Source organism: Papilio machaon, chromosome 25 (genome assembly GCF_912999745.1).
Source record: "Papilio machaon chromosome 25, ilPapMach1.1, whole genome shotgun sequence".
NCBI lineage: Eukaryota > Metazoa > Arthropoda > Insecta > Lepidoptera > Papilionidae > Papilio > Papilio machaon.
In genome coordinates this window covers 3613231-3638067 of record NC_060010.1, presented here as the reverse complement: position 1 = coordinate 3638067, position 24837 = coordinate 3613231, and the positions used below count along the sequence as shown (strand labels likewise).

The window sequence follows — 24837 nt, the reverse complement described above, 5'->3', positions numbered from 1 at the left end:
TTGGCCAAGATAATGAGAGGGATGATGAAACGTTTTATGCAGGGATTTTGGTCTCGTAAGACAACGATTTATGAAAAATCTTCTAAATAAAAAATAATATTGCGTAGTGATTTTAGCTAAAAGCTGTTCATTAGGATTTATTTACGTTTAAACTCTTTTTTGTAAGAAACTTCAAGAAGGTTAAATATTCAATTTAATAAAAACATAAACAACGTCAAAATTAAGTGTCAAATTGTAATTTTTAAAGTTAGTTTTATCACATCATTTCTATATAATAGTAAATACTAATGCAAGAAAACTGTTAATGGATGAAGAAAATAAAATAAATAAAGAAGATGCAAAGGATAAAGGATTGAATAATCAAAATAAAGTAATAGTCAAACAATTAGGCCAAGCGACGGATGATGCGGGACCTTCTAGGTTTACACCACTGCCGGGAGAAATACCACAAACCCCAAAAAATATTTACCAGCCAATAACAGGGAAATCTAAATCTGAGCACAGCTTACGACAATTTATAACCACACAGGATGTCGCTAATGCTTTGAAGTTGTCATCACTAAGTTTCACACCAGCCAATGAAACTATTAAAAATATAAATTTTAAAGACCTTAAAATACCTAATTTGACCAAAACCGAGAATAGTGACCGTTGTGAACCTGCAACGTTTTTGGACTTAAAGAAATTTGTAGCCTCGTGCTTTACATCTAAAGACACTGAAAACTTGGCTCTGGTAGATGTTCCAAACGTGCAAAATGTTCACACCGCAATAAGTTCTATAATTACTGAACCGACTTCAGAAGTACAACGTTTCCAGAGTCCACCAACTCAGGTCATCGATATTGTTAATGTAACTAACGATATAAGAGTACCGAACGCAAACCTTATTGATATAAAACAGTCGAAGACAACAGAAGGACACAAAAAGAAAACTTCGGGAAATCTATCAGAGAAATCAGATTTTAGACTAGCAGCGAGGGATTCCCTATCCAGTATTGGTTCAAATGTTTGTCGAATTTGTATGACTAAAGGACGGGAAAGGTAAGCTAAAGGTGTTTTTAAGTGACACCTTACATATTCATCATTATCAATAGCTATCTTTCCAAACTAAGGGGCTCGGAGCCTACCCTAAGTTTTTTAGATATTGTCACTTTATAATTCACCATAAAAAGATACTTATTTGTGACTGCAATATTTTAACCAACTATAATATTTATAGGTTGATTTCTCCTTGCAACTGTAAAGGTTCTCTAGCGAACGTTCATTTATCCTGCTTAGAGAGGTGGCTAAATCAAGTTGGCAGAAACCATTGCGAACTTTGTGGCTTCAGGTAGGATACATTAATATCACTTTAATTTTTTTTTAATCTGTCGGGATAATGTACGAAGCGGCTTGAGTAGGATTGATGAAGTTTTCTCAGGGTATCTAGAATTAATTCGATCAGTTTGTATGTTATGTAGTAAGCTGTTAAATGAAACTAATTTAAGAACACCGTTTAATAGGCAGAAAAGAAGAAAATTTAATTATAATTTGGTTTAATCTTAGCCAATAGTTTGGTAAATGTTTTAGTTACCCGGCGATTCGCACTCCTCGGTACACAGTGCTCCAAGCTCTCCGGCTGTGGTTTGGCAATCCCCGCAATAGGAGCCATTTGCAGGTAAGAAAACAATTTTGGTAAAAGTAATTTTTAAATGCAGATTTGTTCGAATCCCCTAAAAACTAATAAACTATACTTCTTATACTTGTACGGATTAGTCAAATAATTCAAATGACATATACGAGGGAATAAAATATTTTGAAAAATTGAGAATTGAGTAAATTTCGATAAAAATAGTTTCGCACTAACAAATAATTTACATACAGGTTAAATGATAACAACTAACACTGCGGGTATTGATTTCCTTTTCCACTTGAACTAAGTACAGTTTATCAATTGTCTAGTGAAAGATAACGTTACAAAGCGACTGAATTGAAGATGCTTGTAGGAATAATACAATGTATGATGTAGATTCATATTCATATTCTTATAATATATCTTTATATTGCCGTCTTTGAGAAGGATTTCTAGATTCCTCCAATATTCGTGAACTTATAAACGTACAGACATATACAACTAATTAATTAGTTTCCGATTCCTCGTAAGGAAAATATTGTCAAAACATTTTTCCTTCTATTATCAAAGGTCATAAAATAATCATAAAAAATTGCATAGTCAAAAGTTTTGTATTCGCCAAGGTCGTAGTACTTAGTTTACCGGCAAAACCTGCGCATTTATAAAACTGCACCACTGTTTGACTCTTTATTTTTGCCTACAGTCTGACTGCCTTATATTCTGGCTGTTGTCGACTGTGACAGCCGGTCTGCTAGCGGTATGCATCGTTGGCACTCAGTACTTTGTGATTGAGGGCAACAAATTTGGTAAGCTCGATCCAGGTGCTAGAAAAGACGAAGGTTGGTCATTTTTGTTTATTTTATTATTTTTTTCTTCTACTTTTAATTTCATTATTTTTATTTTCATATTTATAACCAAAACCGTTAATTGAACTGTAAATCTATTACTGGATATAAATAGATCTTTCGCCTAGATAGCATACAAAATACGTCAAAATTCCTGTGTCATAATTCTAGTAGTTTTTTTACCTCACGTGAATTTTATACTTACTTCCGCTAAAAATGTCTCAAAATTGATACTTGAGGCACCTTATAGCCTTATACCCGGCAGTGAAAAGCTAGATACGGTAAGTGGAGGATCGCATACTGTGGAAGGGATTGAGGAAGGCCTATGCCCAGCAGTGAATTGATACTGGCTTGTGATGACATAGGTCAATCTTCCAACTTAGTTATATTTTCTGTTGTTCTTTCGTTCACTAGTCCATCGTGCTATGTTCACGGACCCGTTTTATTATAACAGTTGGTAATATTGTCGCAGGTATATCTCATCGAATCACCGAAACGGCTATGGACTTCTTTATGGCTATAGTGCTGTGCGGTTACTCGGTAACCGTGTACCTTCTGTGGAAGGACCACTACGTGATGTGGAACCGTTGGCGCAGGGCTAATGTTAACGTGCGTCTCCTGCTGTCTCCAGATTCGAATCCTGTGCCGTTCGTACCTAGACCTAGATATAATGTTGTTTAATACTATCATAAAAATATTTATAATATCATTTACTTGAAACTTAATGTTTTATTTATTTTTTTACCTCAGTAACACCAAAACTAACTTAAGCATCGATATTATAATTACTGTTGATTTCTGAGACCAAAATCTGTATAAAACACATCGTCATCTTTGACTATATGTGTTAAACGGGGACTTTGGTCTTAGAAAGACACTGTTAGAGGAAAAATACGATGCGAATAACACATCACAGTTCAAAATTGGTCAAGCCAATTAACTTTTAAGGTCAGGGAGGATAGAGGTCACGTTAGAATGGACATATTCATGTATATCTATGACAAGTCGGTTATTTTTTTTAATTATTGATTGCTTTTAGTGTATTTAATAGAAATTAAATTATTAGAACCGCAAGTGTCATAATTCAGACACAGATTTCCTATCTAAGCTTGGCTACCAGCCAACATTCACTACAATAGATACTTGAAACTAACACGACTAATCTACGTTTACATTGTGTTAACAAGTTCGGTGCAATCACGCTGACACTTCATAAATTGGTAGCGTTTTACCTATACTATATTATTTTAAAGCAGATTGATATCACCAAAAGATGATGTGAACCTTTTAAATTAGTTAAAAAACTTGGCACGATAACCGTTTAAGCGAACGTTATCTGCTGATCACCCAACGCTGACCGCTTACAGCTGTTAATAAGGAATGCTTGATGAAATCAGCGTATCTACCCTCGGTAGACAATAAACTATTTTATTTTAATGCTAGGTGCATAAGAAAAGAGTCTTAAACATCTAATGAAAGAATACATACTAGGAAATGAAATCATATGTTCCTAACAAATAGGTGATTGAAAATGTTTATTTTATACGAGAATGGGGCAAACGAGCGGCGGGAGCACCAAGGTGATCATTGAAGCCTATAGCCATCCGCAACACTAGAGGAACTGCAGATGCGTTGCCGGCCTTTGAAAATTGATTCGAGAGCATAAAAATGAAATGATTCTTCTATAAATGGATGCCAGTGCTTCATTACTGCAAACCAACGCTGAATTAAACAACTTCGCGTAATGAAATAAAGCTCTTTCTGTGAAAATGTCGAACACGCTTTCAAATAATGATCGTTAATCCGCCAACAAATTACTGAACATGACTTCGTATTACTTCAAAAGTAATTACATCTGCCGCTCTACTGACGAATGCAATGCATCTGTTATGCAAGTGTATTATTACATTTTTGTTACTATTAATTACAACTAAATATATGCCCTTATTCATTATTGATAACTAGCTTTTACCCGCGACTCCGTCCGCGAGGAAAAAAAAAATAGAAAACGGGGTAAAAATTATCCTATGTCCTTTTCCTGGTCCTAAGCTACCTGCCCACCAATTTTCAGTCAAATCGATTCAGCCGTTCTTGAGTTATAAATGGCGTAACTAACACAACTTTCTTTTATATATATAGATATAATATTTTTTTAAACATAGGACATTTTATGGGGAGGGAATACATGTGAAAAGGAGAACTTTAGTTATGAGTGTGGACACCGGTAGAGGTAGGCCTAAGAAGAAACAGATGGATCGGTTAAAAAGATGACATGATCAAGGAGGGAGTAACGACTGAGATGACTGAATACAGATCTATATGGAGGACAAAAGCCGATGAAATTGAACCTACATGAGTGGAATAAGATCAGGGTGATGATGAATATAATGTTTATTGAGGATTTGGATTCATTTCAAACAAATAAATGAGTGACTGGTTACTTTTCTTGGATATGTATCATTACACACCAAAAAATGTTAAGGACACGATTGCAAATGTATTAGTGGTCAAACTTTGTAGGGACTGTTTTCGCTTAGATTTTATTTGATTCGCAATAAAAGACAATAAAAAAACATGGATGAAATGATATACTTTTATGAATTGAATTGAATGTAAGAGAGATGCGTCACAAGTCGAATCAAGCCGGCATTCATCGATTTTATAAGACGTTATCGTGTCAATAAAAATAAACTAGACTATTAAACAAATATAACTATATGTAACGCATTAAGGGTTACAAGGAAATACGGTTGAAAGCTACCATAGTGATTTGATTACAGTACAGAAATATAGAAAGGCTCGGAAATTCATCATTAGTGCGGGATTCGACGGACCGTAATACTGTCCGCCCGCAATGTGCTGACGTCCGGTTTACATATAGATATACTGTATATATATCAAAGTTTGCGGTCACGTATGTTCGTATAACAAATATTAATCTGTAACAGAATTATCACAGTTTCATAAACTTTGTTGAAAGCAAACTAATTCGGCCAACCAAAGTTTTGCAGGTCAATTAAACTAATCAAAGATTTGGGTTTGTTGTTATGTTACGGTGAAGATCAAAGATTATGATTGCCTTGGGACTGCTTCATTAAATTCCATGTTGTATGTTCCATTAACTTAATTATTTTGACAGTAAACAATTACCGTTTTGATACTTTTCAGTCCAAAGAAAATGCTCTTCTAATTATAATTTTCAAAGCATTTACAATAATACTAAAAATTAAACTGAGTGTCTGTTTTACATTGTTTAGCTCTTTACTTTGTTTGTGCTTACAACATTTGTACTGAAATGTACAAAGTTTTAAGGTGAACAGTAAATGTGATCGTAAACGTAAAATCTGCTTATATTAAATGGAATTATTTTTGTACCATTACCTTATTTTACACTAGAATTAAAAAAAAAAAACTTACTGGTAGCTTATATGTTTTTTTCATACTATGTTCTACATTTGTGCAAAATGTCATCATCTGTTGTGCCGCTCCGAAGATATCTTCAAACAAACAACAAAACAGAGAACTAAACAGAACATAACAAAGAAGACAACAGAGAACAGAAAAAAGAACAGAGGACAGAACAGAGAACAGAACAGAGAACAGAACAGAGAACAGAACAGAGAACAGAACAAAGAACAGAACAGAGAACAGAACAGAGAACAGAACAGAGAACAGAACAGAGAACAGAACAGAACAGAACAGAACAGAACAGAGAACAGAACAGAGAACAGAACAGAGAACAGAACAGAGAACAGAACAGAGAACAGAACAGAGAACAGAACAGAGAACAGAACAGAGAACAGAACAGAGAACAGAACAGAGAACAGAACAGAGAACAGAACAGAGAACAGAACAGAACAGAGAACAGAACAGAACAGAGAACAGAACAGAGAACAGAACAGAACAGAACAGAACAGAACAGAACAGAACAGAACAGAACAGAACAGAACAGAACAGAACAGAACAGAGAACAGAACATAGAGAGAGAACAAACAGAACAGAACAGAAGTAAGTTTCGGCTCTAGGTATTCTTTTTAATATATTTACGTAAGCAAATAAACTCCTCACTTGAAAATAATGTTATATCAAATAAAATTATACTATCAAAAAACAATAAACTGTTTTATATCAAATATTTTTATAGATATAAATTTCATTTCAAACATCTATTTTCAGTTGGAAGTGAATGAATGCAATGTTCTAGGCCAATATTGATACAAATTGCGGCCGCGATAGTACACACTGGAGACAGATTAATATCAGCCTGCTCTCCATACACGAATAATAAATTGCTTCGACAAGGATCTATGTCACGAACGATGAAATATAGATGACAACTAGTGTGGGGGAAAAAAGAAAAAAGCGAATTTTATCATCTATATAACCTCTTTGGTAGAACGAGTTAAGGTAAAGAGTTCATAAGTTGTTAATTTCGTACTGGCAATTGCGTGACACGTTAGAAAAAAACTTAGGTAAGATGACAAGAGACAATCGATTGAATTAAATGGTTGCAAGTCAAGGTTTAAGTAAGTAAGACTACTGTATGTGCTGGTATTGTACAGTTTTCTATAACCAGCTACACACGTAAGTTTGTAATTTACGTAGAACAAAACAAGGACACCTCTAGTCACTGCTAAGGTGGTAAATACGTGAATAACTTGTACTATCGTATCTACACCATTAATCTCACCGGGCAACGGAGCGTTCGTTGATTGAATCCATTTATCGAATACGCCGCAATTTGCCTTCAGACATTGACGATACGTGCGCACCGGGACAAGCGTTGCGTTTATAGTGATTACTGAACGATGACGTCATTATATTGGTTCCACGCTCGCCAAAACTAAGTATGGGATTGTACAATTTAGGTCGTTTATTTCCCATCTATTTCAGTCATATGTCAATTCACGTTTACTATGCAATTAGGGCAGCGTCGATGGCTCAGGGGTTAAGCACTTGCAATCTGTAGGTCCTGGGCTCGAATCCCGCCATGTACCGATGTGTTTTTCGATTAACATATGTACATTTATCCGACGTTCTTACAGTGAAGGATGATGAGAAGGTGATGCAACCAGCACATATCTGAGAAGAAATTCAATGATATGTGTGAAGTCAACCAACCCGCACTGGGCCAGCGAGGTTGACTATGACCTAGTCACCCCTAACTTGAGGTAGGTTCCAAGCCTAGATCCGAGTTTAATACTTTAACTGTATATTCTAGTATTCATATTATCAATACATAATTAAATATATGTTTATTGGTGTTAAACGGTTGGTGAAATCAGTCGCCTGGTCGATACCGGAAACGCCTCTGGCACTTCCGTTCTCAACCCTACAATCAGATTTTCAGTACAACACATATCGGTTTCAACTCTAACATAGATATAATGTTGGTTGAAATGGTTTAATAAAGTGTTGTTTTCTTGATATTTATTATTACTGCTTACAAAATACAATCGATTTTTATTTTTAAATAAAGGAACTGAAAGTTTCACTTCTTAAATCTGAATGTCAGATTATTTAAAATAACTTTATCAAATAGCATCATCATCGTCAACTCACAATACGTCCCCACTGAGGGGCTTGGTGCCTAAGTCATAATTGACAAGGCCGTTGTCAACCACACTGGTCCAATGCTGGTTGGTTGACTTCACACATATCTTTGAATTACTACGTAGATATGTGCAGGTTGCACGATGTTTTCCTTCACCGTAAGAACATTAAATAAATGTACATATTATATAAATTAAAAAACACATTGGTACATAGCAGGATTTGAACCCAGGACATAATAACATCATTGGTGGCAAATAATGCTAAATAAAAAACAAAAGACGGTGTGAAAACACTTACATTCTTAATATTTATAACATAACTTTAATACAGAGTAGAAAATAATATAATATTCGTCCACCCTTAATGGTCATCCATCAAATGTAAATGATCGATAAGTGCAAAACCTTTCTGAAAACGGTCCACTTACGAAGACCTTCGCAATTGTACGGAATTAAAATAGTTATATAAGATAGTATACGTCCGTTTATTTTAAATGAAAAGTTAGATAGAATATTTTCTACAGTTCAATGAATACAGAGCATTGAAGTCTATCCGTATCTCTAGTATTCGACTTCGCCTCCATACGATGGCACGATCAATGTACTCTGTACTTTACACTTCGAAATGACCAAGTGACGATAGGCAACTTATATTGCATACCTAACAAAGGAAGAGAGGCACAGAAAAAACATTTCAAATATTGTGTTAAAAAACTTCGCATTCCTTCCTAATATTAGTAAGTAAGATAAGTATGAGATTTTTGGACACTGCAAAAATATTAATACAAATTTTGTCGATGACGATATGATAGCGACTGTCACAAATTTTCGTGCTATGCCCACAGACGTATATCCTTTGCTACCCGTACGAAGCCGGAGCGGGATGCTAGTTATACTATAAATCAGGGTTTCCCAAATTCTCACTCTGTCTTCTTCTATTGACCTATGTCAGAATGAAAATAATAATAATAATAATTGATCTTAAAAGTAGGTAATTTGGCCAAGGGGGTCTGAGGTAACAGTTCATTTTGAAAAAGGGATCACTTGTCCAAAATACTTTGGGGATCCTTGCTATAAATAAACATGGGTAATATGGTTCGCTACTCAAATGAATTAGTACGAACGAGGCGGTAAATTACATTAGAAACTAATTTGGATTATTGATATAAGAGGATTATCATACAATTTATATAAATTATAATATTCCTGATGGACTGAAGTCAATTTAATTTTAGTTTATCTTCCATGATAGGTTGAAAAGTACATTTTTTGTATTCTCTTTCAATATTATTAAGTTAGTAATTTAGGTATTTAGTTTATTAATTGTACTTAAAATGTTTTTATTAACTGTTAACAGCTCGACCGGTGCATAGTTTCGAGTTCCGTCTGATTCGTTTGTATGCGGTCTAATTTTATTTCTCTTTCCCATCCCACCCTTTTCTCATAAGGAATGGATGGGAAGGGAAGTGGATTTGACGATGGAAGGTCAATATAAGAATGGGAGATATTTAATTTTTGTGCGTCCCCTCCACCATCTTAAAGGTAAGCAACGCATCTGCAGTACTCTTAGATGAGCAGCAGTCGTTTTGTTATCTTTCGTCACCTGATAAAAACTCTATTATTTTTAAACAAATGACAATAAATTTTTATTAAACAGTTAACTTGCTCTGTTTATTTAAATTAATTGAAATTACACGAACTTACTGTCGATAAAATGATCTGTTCGATACACATCTTAGATTCTGATGACAATAAAATATTTAAAAAACCGTTTGATGTTCATTTTTATTATAGAATTTATCATTTAATTTGAATAGTGAAACTCTTCTATATATATAAAAATGAATTGCTGTCGTTAGTCTCACTAAAACTCGAGAACGGCTGAACGGATTTATCTTACCTTAGTCTTGAAATGTTCGTGGAGGTCTAGGGAAGGTTTAAAAGGCGAGAAAAAATTCATATCGCTATTAAGTTTTTTTTTTGCTGCGCGCGGGCGGAGTCGCGGGCGACAGCTAGTCATTTATAAATACGGTCGGTTCATAGATATCCTAATTACTCACGGCATCGTTACCGCGTATGCACGTCGTTTGTAAAATATAATGCTGACTCTATCCCTTTCATTAGTAAAGTTATGCCCCAGTTACTTTGAAAAGAGACATAATTTAGTTGCAACGGTTAAATTTTAAATGCTTCTTTCAAAATATGGAATCTGAGCAAAAAATGTAGGTTAGGATTTAAGGAAGAATACTTCGTTTGGTCGTAAATGTCGATATTTTATGGATTACCTTAATATCGCAAAACTACACAGTTATTTCTGTAAAACTGCAGTCACTACATATTATTGCCACCCCTTTATTTCTCTTAAACAAAGCAGAGACAGCAATACTAGGATAAATATAAGTGTCACGGAAACTAACGGTAAATGAAACTAAATAAAAGCTTGAAAAAGTCAACAGACATTTCGTGGCTAAAAGAGTCGAAGTCGCACGCTATCAAACACGCAAATTAAACTGACCGTTTACTGAGCGTTTTACGTCTGCGATAATTTTTCATTTATATATAGTACTACAACTAGCGTTAGACCGAGACGTCAACGAATGACGAAGAATATAAAAAAAACCCTAAGCCTAAGTTACTCCCGCACACATAAGCTACCTTCCAGTGAAAGTCTCGTCAAAGTCCAGCCATGGGGAGATTACTCGGAACAAACGCAGATTTTCGGCAGACAAAAAAAAAAACGGATAATTAAGACTTACATAAAACGTAACACTTATTTAAATACATAACACGGTTACGAATGTATACATACATTTCGTTATGACCATTTGAAGCCGACTGCCCGGCGTGAGCTGTTTATTTTAAACAATGTTTGAGTTTATGTTCGTAAAACAAACGTTTACCTGTTATTCAAACTTTACGGACAGTATATTGTTACGATATGTTTAAAATTTAATTCATAATGTACATAAAGTAAATATCTACTAAGAGTTTTTATAAAGTGAATTTTATTTATTGATTAACCGATGTCGACATGAAACTTTACAATAAACCTAAGTTCTACCTATTTTGTACTTATTAAGTGAAAATGGACTTCAATTAAGCGTTATTGATTCTGGCAGATGCATGTGATTTATATATTTAATTTTGCATTTGAATGTACTTAAGTTTGCATTATTTTAGGCATTGTACAATGTGTTAGAGAATTATCGTAAACTGGCGTTGTGTTGAGACGTATAATCTTTACAGGCGTTCCAAGGGTCGCAAACTGGTTTCACAGGTTATCCGTTGAAGAATAGTTTGTTTGTCGTTAAAGTATTATATTTTTGTCGCTTCGTCAGCGTTAAAACTGCATAAGGACATTGCGTCACATGACTACGTTTTACTTTTTAACAATTCGATCGCCGCGCCAAACACTTATCGCAACCTCGACGTCACCGAATAAACGGCTAGCTAAATGATACGCCATTCACACTTGCATGACGCATAGTTGGCGAGGCGTCGACGAACCGTCCACTGGAGGCGTCAGGCTGATGACGAGGCGGGGCAGTACTAGGTGGATAAATGCGCATTGACCTTTTAACTCCTTATAACCGAAAAAGTTAAGTGTGTGCTGGTGTGCGCCATTTTGAATTTCGAATTGATTCACAGAAATAATTGAGTTCCATTGATTCATACAATGAATTATAAAAACTACACGTGGTAACGAAACAAACTCAGATATAACGAGAGAGCAATTTAACTTGTGAAATGTAATAACTTTGTTCATTTAAAATGGCAAAAAAGCACATTGTAGAGCCACCATTAATGTTTAACTACCTCGTAAAACTTCTGGATTGCAGTTAAAATTTTTGTTAATCATTGCAACCGGATTGTTGTGTACATAACAGTTTGACGTCATGTTTGTTTATTTATATCAACAAAGTATGAAATATAAATCTTCTTGCACATCCGCAATGTGGAATAATTTGTCACCAGTGATGTCATTAATTTGAAAGTATTTTTATAAGTGTGAGTTTATTTAGCGATCGAATTGACAGTAAGAGTTGGAAATTCTTTCAGAAACGGGATTAAGGACACTTCAAAAGAGTTTTTTCCATGTTTCAAATAACTTACGGAGCTGACATTTGAAACATTTTCTTACAAACTATTTGTACAAAATGGAACATATTTCGTATGTCGTTTAAGGCCACTCGTACACAAGTCAACGTAAATCTTCGAAATTCGGCGATTTTAGTCGCTAAGCGACTTACGCAATACAATATTATAGAGGTTAATACAATATCATTGCCAAAAACCGTCGCTCGCAAACTGTTCGTCAACAACGCCGAGAGAAAAGACGTTGCAATTTTCAAGATGGTGGAGCAAATCTACATAGTTGACATGTAGTCGCTATGCCGGTACTGACCGAATAGACGATATTAGTTTCGATGTTTTACGTTTCCTTGTGTACAAAGAGCCTATAATATCATATCAAGTATATTATTCATTTTACTAGTGAATTTTATTAGTATTATTTTTCTACTCGAGTAAAATATTTCGTATCCAAGTTCACTGACTTTTATTTTTAGTTAAGCGAAAATAAATAAAACAAAGTACTCGACGCTTCTGTTGATCGTACTCTCTAGACCGAATCACCTCGGCTAATCTTTACGAATCCATTTCACAAAGTAACATTAGAATTGTGGCGGGGCATAAATCCAATAAGTCCCACCTACTTAATCAGCGGCCCTTGTCAGACGTACCGATTTTTTTTTCTTTCAACCGACACAGCGGTTTTACGTTCCTATAACGGTATTGTAAAGTGATGTAATTTTCCAAGTTCTATCTTGTAGTCACAATCGAATAACATCTTACTTTTCAAAACCGACTAAGACTATTACGCTACAAGTTGTAATGAAATACGTTTTGTTTGACGGCCGATACTCAACTCGAATTAATTCCAAAAATCATTTAGGAATGCTTTCATATGTGAAATGTGAATTTTGAATATACTATGTCACTAGTTAATGAAAAATGCTATACTAGAATTTATTATTATTCTTATAATATTTTATTATTATTTATATTATTTTGGCAACGCATCTGCGATTCCTCTGGTATTGCAGATGTCCATGGGCGTCATTGAACACCTTGGTGTTCCCGCTGCTCGTTTGCCCCCTTTTCTTATAAAAAAAAATATTATACAATTATATCTATTCTAATATTACACAAAGGAATTATTTGATTGTTTATTTGTTTGTATTGAATAGGCTCCTAAACTTACGAACCGATTTGAAAAAATCTTTCACCGTTAGGAAGCACTATTCTCGGGTTCTTCTCACAAAATCTATATTTATTACTAGATTTTATTAATTCTGCGAGGAAGGAGTCACGGGTAACTGCTAGTGTTTTATAAAACAAAAAGCAGCTAAAAAGAGAGACGTCGTAACCGCATTATACCGGATAATAATGTTTCGACGGCTAAGTGAATTTTGTCATTGTGAAATGTATCCTTATTGAGACGTCCTTTTCTTCTTTAACTTCGTTTATATTGTAATACGTATGTAATATATTAGCAAGTATATTTCTTTATAATTGGTTGGTATGTTAGAAATATGAACAAAGATGATGAGTAAATAGAAGAGATGCAACATAATATTATTGTTACTTAAGGTAGGATAACCTTAGAAATTTATATATATATATAAAAGAAAGTCGTGTTAGTTACACTATTTATAACTCAAGAACGGCTGAATCGATTTGACTGAAAATTGGTGGGCAGGTAGCTTAGAATCAGGAAACGGACATAGGATAATTTTTACCCCGTTTTCTATTTTTTATTCCGCGCGGACGGAGTCGGGGGTAAAAGCTAGTTACTTATAATAATAACCTAAACTTAATAAAAAAAAAACTCGACTAACGCTTTAAAATATTAGTTATCTATTAGTTGTTTTTTAAATATAAATATTTTAAAATTTAAACCAAATAAACTACCTCTATAATGTTATATCTTCTTATTTTCCTATTTTACAATGTACTTAATACATTGAAAAAGATTTAGCAATGAATAAATGTGACGACGAGTGCAATTTGTAGTCTTTAGTTTACACTAAATGTTTCTTTTTCTTTTTCTCATATCCCCTATAAGTGTTTTGTTACCCGATGTTATACCTATACAGAATAAAGAGACACTCCGGGGAAGAAAACAAATCGAATGTCACGTCGCTCGTCAAAATCGGTTCAGGGGTCTAGGCTCTAAGCCGCCACAATAGAATTTACATACATACAAACCCACATACGAGAAAAAAATTTACATACGGCGAAAAACAATACCCTCTTTGTCAGTGGGGAAATTAGTCTATGCTATGTGGCTCCCTTAGTGATCATATAACAATCTTAAGTGTGATAATATCGAACAATAACGTTTTAGTTTTTATATAGGCAAGTAACTATCGCAATAAAGTTAAGTTAAATTTTAATAACAAATTGCCATTTACAGATATTAAATATAATTAAAAACAAAGATCAAAGAAGGCAATAGAAAATGAAAAGTTATTTACTCATCAGCCATGCTCAGTTTTGCACGTAATTCCAGTACCGGCCCTAATTTTCTACCCGTACGCTTCAACTATTGTGACATCCGGAGCGAATTGTGTAAATTGAATTGTGAACTGGGCTAAAATTATTGTAGGGAATTAGAACGTAATGTGCAAGTTATGATAGCCTGGTACATTAAAGTCAGGAACGTTATCCAGCTACATACAGTTCGGATGTTCATGTTTTCTTGAGAATTTTTAAGGATTCGGCATTTTCTAAATGAAGCTACACAGGAGACGGTGAATTTAATCAAAGTTTTTAAGAGTTTAAAAGATTATGATTCAAATGATCTGGTTTATAAAAGAAGTTATTTCTACATTTTCCTTAAATTTGCAGCGATACTTAATCCGTGTGTTTTAAGTTTTTTTTTATATTATAAGGTGGCAGACGAGCAAGCGGCCACCTGAATTCGCCGAAATGGTGAAGCGAACAAGACATCTGCAATTGCAGATGCGTTGTTTACCTTTAATTAACGTAGAAGGGTGACGCATTGAAAGGTAATATTTCCCTTTACTAAGCGTCCCCTTCTCCTACCAATCCTCATCACATTTCTTACCTTTCCTTTATAAGAAAAGGGTGGGAAGGGGAAGAGGACAAAAATTAGGCCTTCGGCACCACACTCATCAGCCGAAACGCGGAATTGCTTCCACTTCACGCCTGTCTTCTTTTTGGTCGTGGTATTTCAACGGACAAGTCGGCCCATTCGTGCACCCAGCAAATATTGTTGCGAGATATAGCACTGTTAAATGATGCGTGAATTTAAACAAAAAAAACTTTATGAAGATTAATTCAGATAAGGCAAAGAAAGTTGGATAGTATAAATATTACATAACAATTCATAAAGCAGAAATTTTACAAATTGTTAAGTCAATCCATTCAGTTTGTAATATAAAATTGTCTAATGTATTAAATATAAAGAGCACCAGTAACGTAATATTATATGGAAGCATCAAGGTCTACGTGGGTTGCGGAAAATGAAATTAAGTCGTCTTTACCTACGTTTGGGTCAAGGGTGAAATTGTGGGTTTACTTGAACAAATATTTCACATTAGGACTGTCGATTGCAAAAATATTTTTAATAATTCGTCCAGTACTTTTTTTACGTTAGAGTACTTCTGACTTATTAATACTACGGAATTTATTATAAATTAATTATTACGTGCGGAAAAATTGTAATTCTCATTTTCTAGAAACCTATTATCTGTTTCGTTCTGAATTCCGATGAATAAACGAACCATTTTTTTTATAAAAACAATTTACAATTTACCTTATCTTACTAATATTATAAATGCGAATGTTTAGATGGATGGATGAATGGATGTTTGTTTGATGGATCTGTAACAGTTCAACGGGTCTTGATTAAATTTGGCACAGATGGACATAGTCTGGAAGAATATATAAGCTACTTTATTACGTTTTTTTATTAATTCCGTGCGGACGGAGTCGCGGGCGACAGCTAGTTAAGAAATAAATGGAATGAACCTTACTTTTGAAACAATTACTTCATAAAGCAATTTCATTTTTATTCATTTGTTAAGTTGAACTAAATTAGAAATAAATAAAAAGTATTATCTTACAAAATATTTTCTGAAACATTTGTAAATAAAAATTCTTTTTCTAACGACACTTCTTTCTTAACATTTCTTTTTCTTTAATTGGTTGTAGCTTTTAAATTGTCTTCTTAAATGTCCACTTTTATTCATAATCATCTTTTAAAAATATTATTAAAAGAAAAGAAAGCCTTTTATATTATTTCAAGCTTTTATATAACTTGTAATTTGTCTACTTATCGTTGTTGTTGAATCTTACAACTTAATTCTAAGTCAAATAACTTTTTTTTTTTGTGTATGCAAGTTCAGTTTGGATAACAAAGTACGTCTTGTGACGTCACACTTAATCGAACATGGCGCGGCGGCAAAAGTTAAAAAACTGTCCCGATTTCAATTAACTGTTGTCCATAAACATATGAAATAAGTTAACTGTTAACTTTTACTTGTTTAGAAAACTATTCATATCTCTCTTTTCTTAAAAAAAAAACAAAAACTATGTTTTATACAAGTGTCAGGGCAGCGGAATTTGACGTTACGGTTGTTGACTTTAGTTGCTAGTAGATTTTATAAATCCGATAGTGTGATCGAAAATGGTAGGCGAATCATAACTAGTTGTGAAAATCATGCGGAAATGCACAATACAACCGATCTGAAGAATCATTAAGTATTGGAGGTATAGTGAATTTTTAATTGATATTGAAAATGAGTTATAATGTCTTCATTAAATTATATAGAAACGGCTAAAACACTCACGTATATATATCCGGTGTCGTCACCGACTAGTTTCGAGCCCTTCGGGGGCCCTTTATCAGGGTGAGTGGGATTGGTATTATTTCGCGGACGCGGCCCGTCGCTCACTTGAGTGAGTCGGTGACGACACTGGATATATATACGTGAGTGTTTTAGCCGTTTCTATATAAGTTAGTGATAATGTCTCACGAAAGTTTGAATAATTTAACGTCTTCATTGTTTTAAAAACAAAATATCCATAACTGAATTATACGTAAAGGTGAGAAAGGCAATTTAATGGTCATACGCTTTCGAACATAAATCACAAAAGGGACGCCTATGTGAAATTAATGATTTTCATTTGGGGTAATATACTGGTGCCATTGAAATATGTCTAATATATCCTTTATTGTTCGTATAGCTCAGTGGTAGAGTAAACCAAAAGCGAGTTTTAGATTTGAGAAATTGGATCTACTTATAAAAACAGTGGTAGCCACTAGCAACAACATATGATGCACGTATAAGCCGGTTTAACTGGAGAAATACAACACAAAATACAGGCGTTAACTTGAAGTAAATTCGTGTGTTATCTGTATGTGGCGGTGTGATGTCTGCATATATGCATCTCCAGTAAGTTCATTTTAATCTTTTTGGTTATTTGAATTATTTATGTAATTTTAGTTTTCATAAGAAATTGGAAAAGCTTAAAGTGGTTGGATCTAACGAAGAAAAACAAAGCAAATATCTCGTTATATGTTTCGTGTTTTGTACATTTTCGAAAATGTAATAATGTCAAGTACAACTATACTGTTGATAAAAAACGTTAGAAAAAACAACTGTTGCTAAATGATATAACTGTTATGATAAATTGAATGAAACGCCTAGGCTTCGCGTATTTTTTCTGAGCCTGAAGGTCGAATAGAGGTCAGACTGGCGCCGTAATAAAATTGTTACGCTCGTTGATTACCCTTGTTATAAATATATTCTTGTACCGCACAATACATTCTGTGTATTTTTGTATACAATTTTATGAAAAAAAAGTTCAGCACTAAAAGTTGCAACTTTAATAAAGCACGATGGGCTAATAATAACTTAAATATCAGTGCCATCTATAAACTTTTATGATGACTTTTAACTTGTTGACTTATTGATCGACTTTATTATACACTAATTGGGAATCATTTTAGACACTTTGCAACAAAAGTGTAAGTGGGTGTATATGTACATTTAATGAAATAATATAATTCATGATTACATCTCTTTCTCAGTGAAAAACTGAGATTTCAACATGTATTATGTCAATGTTTTAGCAATGAGAACGCTCGATAAATAGCATTCCTTCACGCCAATACTGCTTATTCAAGACATCTTCTCCCTACTCCTGTCCCAATCATGTTGATCAGCGAACTAGATTTTCGTCGTCCAGATCTATCTTCTGCCATTTCGGATTCTAGTACTCGTGATTAATATTGGGTAAGCATCAATGAGATTAATGTCTCAAGACCAAAGCAATAATTACTAGTCAAAGTGAGGCGTGTCACTTAATAACGTAGCATTAATTTTCTCAACGTTTCAAATTAACGCGGTGATTTATCAGCCAGCCCATAACCGAATCCTCTGATGACACATGTTAAAGACATATGTCATTATATTAAATAAACATTCTCATATATTTGTACACCACTATGTTACATTAGCATACATTTAGCTCTTGAACCTGCCACAAAATTCATGGGTCATTCATGGGATCAGTTGTAAAATATTAAAACTAATTTATGACATTTCAAAGACGCGTCATTTTGTTACATGAGCGAGACAAAACATATAACACGTAATGTAGAGAGAAAGAGAAAGAAGTATGCATTGGTAATTAAGAAAACAAAAAATGCCTTTATCATTCAAGGCCTTAAGTAATTTAGTGTAATTCTTACACAAAATCTTTCTAAACCATTCTTTCGTTATTTTTATAACGAAAGGATACGCGCGATATCATCATCATCACCAGCTTACTATACGTTTCCACCGAGGGGCTCGGAGCCTACCCTAAGTTAGGGGTGACTAGGCCATAGTCAACCACGTTGGCCCAGTGCGGGTTTTTCGACTTCACACATAACATTGAATTTCTTCTCAGATATGTGCAGGTTGCATCACGATGTTTTCCTTCACCGTAAGAATTTCGGATAAATATATATATATAAGTGTATAAATAGAAAATCAAAAAAGACATTGGTACATGGCGGGATTCGAACCCAGGACCTGCAGAAGCTTAACCCCTGAGTCACCGACGTGCGATGTAAGAGTTAAATATTACATTTTACCATTCGGATATTTGTATACCTTTCAAAACTGTTGGTGTTGTCTAGTTCACTGGTATTGTCAACTTGATTGACAAAATACTGCAAAGTTTTTAAACATTTTTATTCAATAAACTGTTGAAAGCTATCCAACGGAAAATAAAACGTAATTGATCATAGAGGAAAGGACTAGGCAAAAAGCCATCGTTATATTAAATAATTTCTGCCACCAACGGAGGGTAAGGGAAAGGGGAAATTAACATGTGCATGCATACATGTAAAGTAGAAACATATTTATGAACACAAACTGTCAAAAAACAAGCAAGCAAACAGCTCGCGTCGCAAGTCCTGTCTTTTAAAAAGTCAAAGTAAAACGTTGTCAATGTTTATGTGGGTCATAACATGTCGAGCGCCATTTGGGACCACTCACCCGGTCGAACGATCACAACTTTTACTAACGGCCAATTTTTTTTTTGCCAAAAAATATTTTTAAAACAATAGTTTTTCCGTCAAACCAAGCAATGGACGTTTTTTTTTAAGTTTTTTTGGTACGATAATTTTAGAACCAATTATAATTAGCTAATTTTACGACATTATTTATGCCTTATATTTGGTTTAGGATAAAGTTTGAATCAATTTGGATATTTTTTGCTACGAAATATATAATTGACCGGTTTCATATTGAAAAAAATAGTTGCAAAATACCTTAATAGGCTATTATTTATTTTCATCTAGACTATCGGAGATCTGTTTAGCTGTTCTGTAGATACTTAATAACAAACATCCATCCATCCATCCATCAATCTAAACTATCGCATTTAAAATATTAGTAAGAATAATAAGAAGTAAGATGAAATGAATATTTTGAAGCAAGATTTGCTATATTCTCGATTTTAAATATTTAAATGAGACATAAAGTGTCATATTAAAATGTAATTTTGAGAATAAAAAATATCGCATATCGTTTACACCTGAAATAAAATAAAAAAAGCGAAACAAAATTGCGGAATCGGTGAAAATGTCACAGAGTAAAATATATTGCAAAACTCTATTCAGTTCTTGCGTAAAATTGGAAATGTCCAACGGCAATAGGCACGATACATGTTCGGGTTTCGATGTTCGTTAAATAAAATAGAAATACATCTATTAAATACTAGCTATCGCCTGCGACTTCGACCGGGAGGAAATAAAAAACTTGAGAGGTGTCAAGGGACACCCGGATGGAACGAAGTTTCTTTCTATTAATTAGTGAAGGAACCAATGTTTATTCCATGAATAAAAAACTTACGTCTTCACAAGAAGTACATTTTATTTCTATGAATTTTCGTTATATATTGTCACGTCGTTGCCATGGTGAAGTAGCGCTCATTCGTCGTTAACATACTTACTATACCAAAAAGTGTCGTGATAACTTTTCGTAAGATTTTTTTCCATCTAGCCCCCTTTCACAACGCGCGATAAGGAACTTCGTTCCAAAAAGAAAAACTTAATCAGCCTATATGTTCTTCCAGACTATGCTCTATGTCTATGCCAAATTTGAACTGAGATCCATGCAGCTTTTCTAGAGATACCATCTAATAAACATCCATCCATTCATACATCTAAACATTTGCATTTATAATATTAGTAAGATTTACTGCCACACTCAGAATCGTTAAGTTATAGCTTTTTTTTTTATAACAGAAGGGGGCAAACGAGCAGCGGGAACACCAAGGTGTTCATCGACGCCCATGGACATCTGCAATACCAGAGGAATCGCAGATGCGTTGCCGGCCTTTGAGATGGTGATACGCTGGCTTCTTGAAGGACCCTAAGTCGTAGCGGTTTGGAAATACCGCCGAGGACAGACCATTCCAAAACGCGGCGGTACGCGGTAGAAAGCTACGCGAATTAAAGCTTAGGGAATTCTGTAGAAATACAAGAAATATACACTATCTCTATGTACAGTAAAAGTGTTTAATTTCTAGAATACATGGACTAAAAATTGAAAATGCACATTTGAATCTCATGGAGGAATAGCAATAATACTTTTTGTTCCATTAATACGCCGATATTTTTTCAAGTTATTATTATTATTATACTAGTTATTTCCCATTTTTCTGTAACGCTCATCAAAAATTGCATTAAACATTTAACGATTTTGAAGTTGATTATTTTAATTTTTTTCATTAAATATAACAAGATTATCCTTTAACTAAACAAGGACGTCCGGAGGATGATAAGGCGCGACTATCGTAGCTTTAATACTAAGCGCATTGAAGCTATGATAGAGCGTAATAAAGGCCTTAAAGCCCTTATTCGGACGTCTAAAAGTGCTCCTCTACTGAATTTGAAGCGAGAAGACGGCTCTATCGTCTCTTCTAAGCCAGAGATTTTAGGTGAGGTAGAAAAGTTTTATGGCGAACTCTACGCAGCACACACGAATCCACCCACACCCGCCATGCGCGCTAGTGACCGCCGAGCACCGCTAACTCGACACTACTCTGACGAAGTTCCAGAAATCAGCTTTGGTGAGATTAGGGTAGCCCTGGAACAGCTTAAAAATGGTAGAGCACCTGGTGAAGATGGAATTACTACAGAACTGCTGAAATACGGAGGGGTTCCTATTCTTAAGGAATTGCAGCGTCTGTTTAACTCCGTCATACACAACGGGACCATACCATTGGCGTGGACCAAGAGTCGGGTAGTGTTGTTCTTCAAGAAAGGTGATAAAACTTTGTTGAAGAACTACAGACCGATCTCTCTCTTGAGCCATGTTTACAAGGTCTTTTCTAGGGTTATCACGAATCGTCTCGCCCGAAAGCTTGATGAGTACCAGCCACCGGCACAGGCCGGGTTTCGAAAGGGTTACAATACCATAGACCACATCCATACTCTGAGGCAAATTATACAAAAGTGTACAGAATATAATTTGCCCCTTTGTGTGGCTTTTGTGGACTATGAGAAAGCCTTTGACTCTATCGAGACCTGGTCAGTTCTGGAAGCCTTGCAGCGATGCCAGATAGACAATCGCTATATTGAGGTGCTGAAATGTCTGTACGACGCCGCTACGATGACCGTGCAAATCCAGAACAGCCAGTCAAGACCTATTAAGTTGCAGCGGGGTGTCCGACAGGGAGATGTTATATCCCCGAAACTGTTCACCGCTGCACTTGAAGATGTCTTTAAGACGCTGGACTGGAAAACCCGTGGAATCAACGTCAACGGTGAGTACATCTCACACCTTCGATTTGCCGATGACATAGTCGTACTGGCGGAATCGTTGGAGGATCTCAGTCGTATGCTCACCGATCTCAATACCGCTTCACGGTGCGTGGGGCTAAGGATGAATCTTGACAAGACGAAAGTCATGTTCAACGAACAAATCGTCCCAGGCCCGATTACCATCGGGAATGCGGCCGTTGAAGTGGTAAACGACTATGTCTACCTTGGACAGGTCATACAGCTTGGACGGGGTAACTTCAACAAAGAGATTGATAGACGCATACGACTGGGCTGGGCAGCATTTGGAAAATTTCGTTCCGTCCTCACCTCGCAAATACCTCAATGCCTGAAGACGAAAGTCTTTAACCAGTGCGTCCTCCCCACAATGACCTACGGTGCGGAGACCTGGACTTTGACGGCGGGGCTAGCTCATAAGTTAAAAGTCGCTCAGCGGGCGATGGAGAGAATTATGCTCGGTGTTTCTCTACGGGATAAAATCCGGAACGAAGAAATTCGACGGAGAACCAATGTAAACGACATAATTCTCCAAGTCAGTAGGCTGAAATGGCAATGGGCCGGTCACATCTGTCGGGCCAACGACGCCAGATGGGGAAGAAAGGTCCTAGAATGGAGGCCACGGCAGGGGACTAGGAGTGTGGGGCGTCCTCCTTCCAGGTGGACCGACGACATAATCCGCACGGCGGGAAGTTGTTGGATGCGAAAGGCGGAGGACCGCGTACTGTGGAAGGCATTGGGAAAGGCCTATGCCCAGCAGTGGGCAGATAAAGGCTGTTGATGATGATGATGATGATGATGATCCTTTAACCTCATCGAGGGAATGCGTTTCGAACGTATTTTACGAGGTTGTTATAAAGCCTCGTCAACTTTGGGACATGACATAAAGTGACGCAGTTCAGTAAACTGCTCTTCATTTAGACCCTGGTAAGCAACTGGTGAAAGTATACTGTCTTTTTTTATAGCGTTCGTCCATAATGGATTGAGCATCAGAAATGTACCCGTTCAAGTTATAAGATTCAATTTATCTATTTAATTTATAAATATAGTTCAAATACCGACTGTTATCAGAGTATCTATAAGTATTACGTACTTAGAACGATCCTGTAAGACTCGCCCACCAACCACCATTATTTATTTGACTCTTTGTCAATAAAATTAAAATCTTCCTAAATCAAATAGCAGTGTACCACATTGCAGTATGTTTTCAGATTAAAATGTGTCTTAAAAGCATAGTAATATTATAAATGCGAACGGTTGGAGGGATGTTTGTTACAAGGTATCTTCAGAACGGCTCAACGGATCTGGATGAAATTTGGCATGGATATAGGAAACAGTTTGTAAATTAAGCATGGACACAATAAAGAAAGAAGTATATTTTAATACAAATGAAATGCTAATACGAAAACAATGACGGAACATTGTGAAATTAAATGTTTTTGCAACGAGCTAAGCGGAAGTAATGTGCATGCATTATTCCAGCTCAAATGAGTCGCTGCGTCGAGTTGTCTGCTTCTGTTTACATAGCTACCTCCACTTTGAATCATTTCATACCTACCACAAGATGTTAGAAACTTTTTTTTTTTACTCAACATCTTTAATTAAAATAATTTATGTATCTTTTCAAATGGTGACATTTAATGCTCATTTAAATAATAGTCACGCTTAGTGTAAAATGATTTTAATTGTATTAATAACAAATAGTCAATCGAATTTCTTCAATTAAATATCAATCAAGTTATCAAATTAGCTAATCAAGAAGGGTTTTTCCCGTTGGGCCGATCAGTCTGCCGGTCATTTAGCGCATTGGGATTTTTTTCCAAATACCCAATTGAGTCCATAGAATTAAAAATATTCCCATTAGGTCGATTACCGATCGGAAGGTGGATCAATTCAATTGAAAATAGCTATCAAAAACTAAAATAAAAAAAAACAGTAATTCCACCATCCGTTAGCGATACATGTTGAAAAAATTTAAATCAAAATGGACATCATCATATTCGCACAAACCTTGCCTCCTATCATTGAAGCAAAAAATATAAGTTAACATAACGTAAAAAAATTCCTTTTTGAACTGGTTAAAACGTTTCACGTTTAGCTCAGAGTTTCAAACGGTTTAAATTAGACAGATACAAATTGTGCTCTGCCGGTAAAGCTGGTGCTCCACCTCAGACACCTCTAAAGTATTTCATTTTGTACAATCTCATTGCATAGTTATGAAAATCTAATCCATTATATCAAAAGACTTGAAATATTACGCTACAGAAGGAACAACTAAATAAATTACAACTCAAATAACCTTATTATTCTGTACTCTCTATACATTTATCTAAAAAAGATTTACAAATCGTACAACGTGTTTTATATACCTTTTAATTTTTTATTGTACAAAGTTAAGAAATAAGTAGTTCACAGTAGCACAGTTTAACCACTGGTAGCAATGACCAAGCATATAGA

General features: G+C 35.1%; 1 protein-coding gene across 1 annotated transcript; it reads left to right on the top strand.

Moving 5' to 3' along the window:
- Positions 1-232: 232 nt before the first annotated feature.
- LOC106718303 (E3 ubiquitin-protein ligase MARCHF1) lies at positions 233-3138 on the top strand. Its single transcript, XM_014512353.2, has 5 exons — positions 233-1041; positions 1220-1330; positions 1570-1657; positions 2316-2451; positions 2930-3138. The coding sequence occupies exons 1-5, from the start codon at positions 305-307 to the stop codon at positions 3136-3138; spliced, it is 1281 nt and encodes a 426-aa protein (XP_014367839.2). The 5' UTR covers positions 233-304.
- Positions 3139-24837: the final 21699 nt, after the last annotated feature.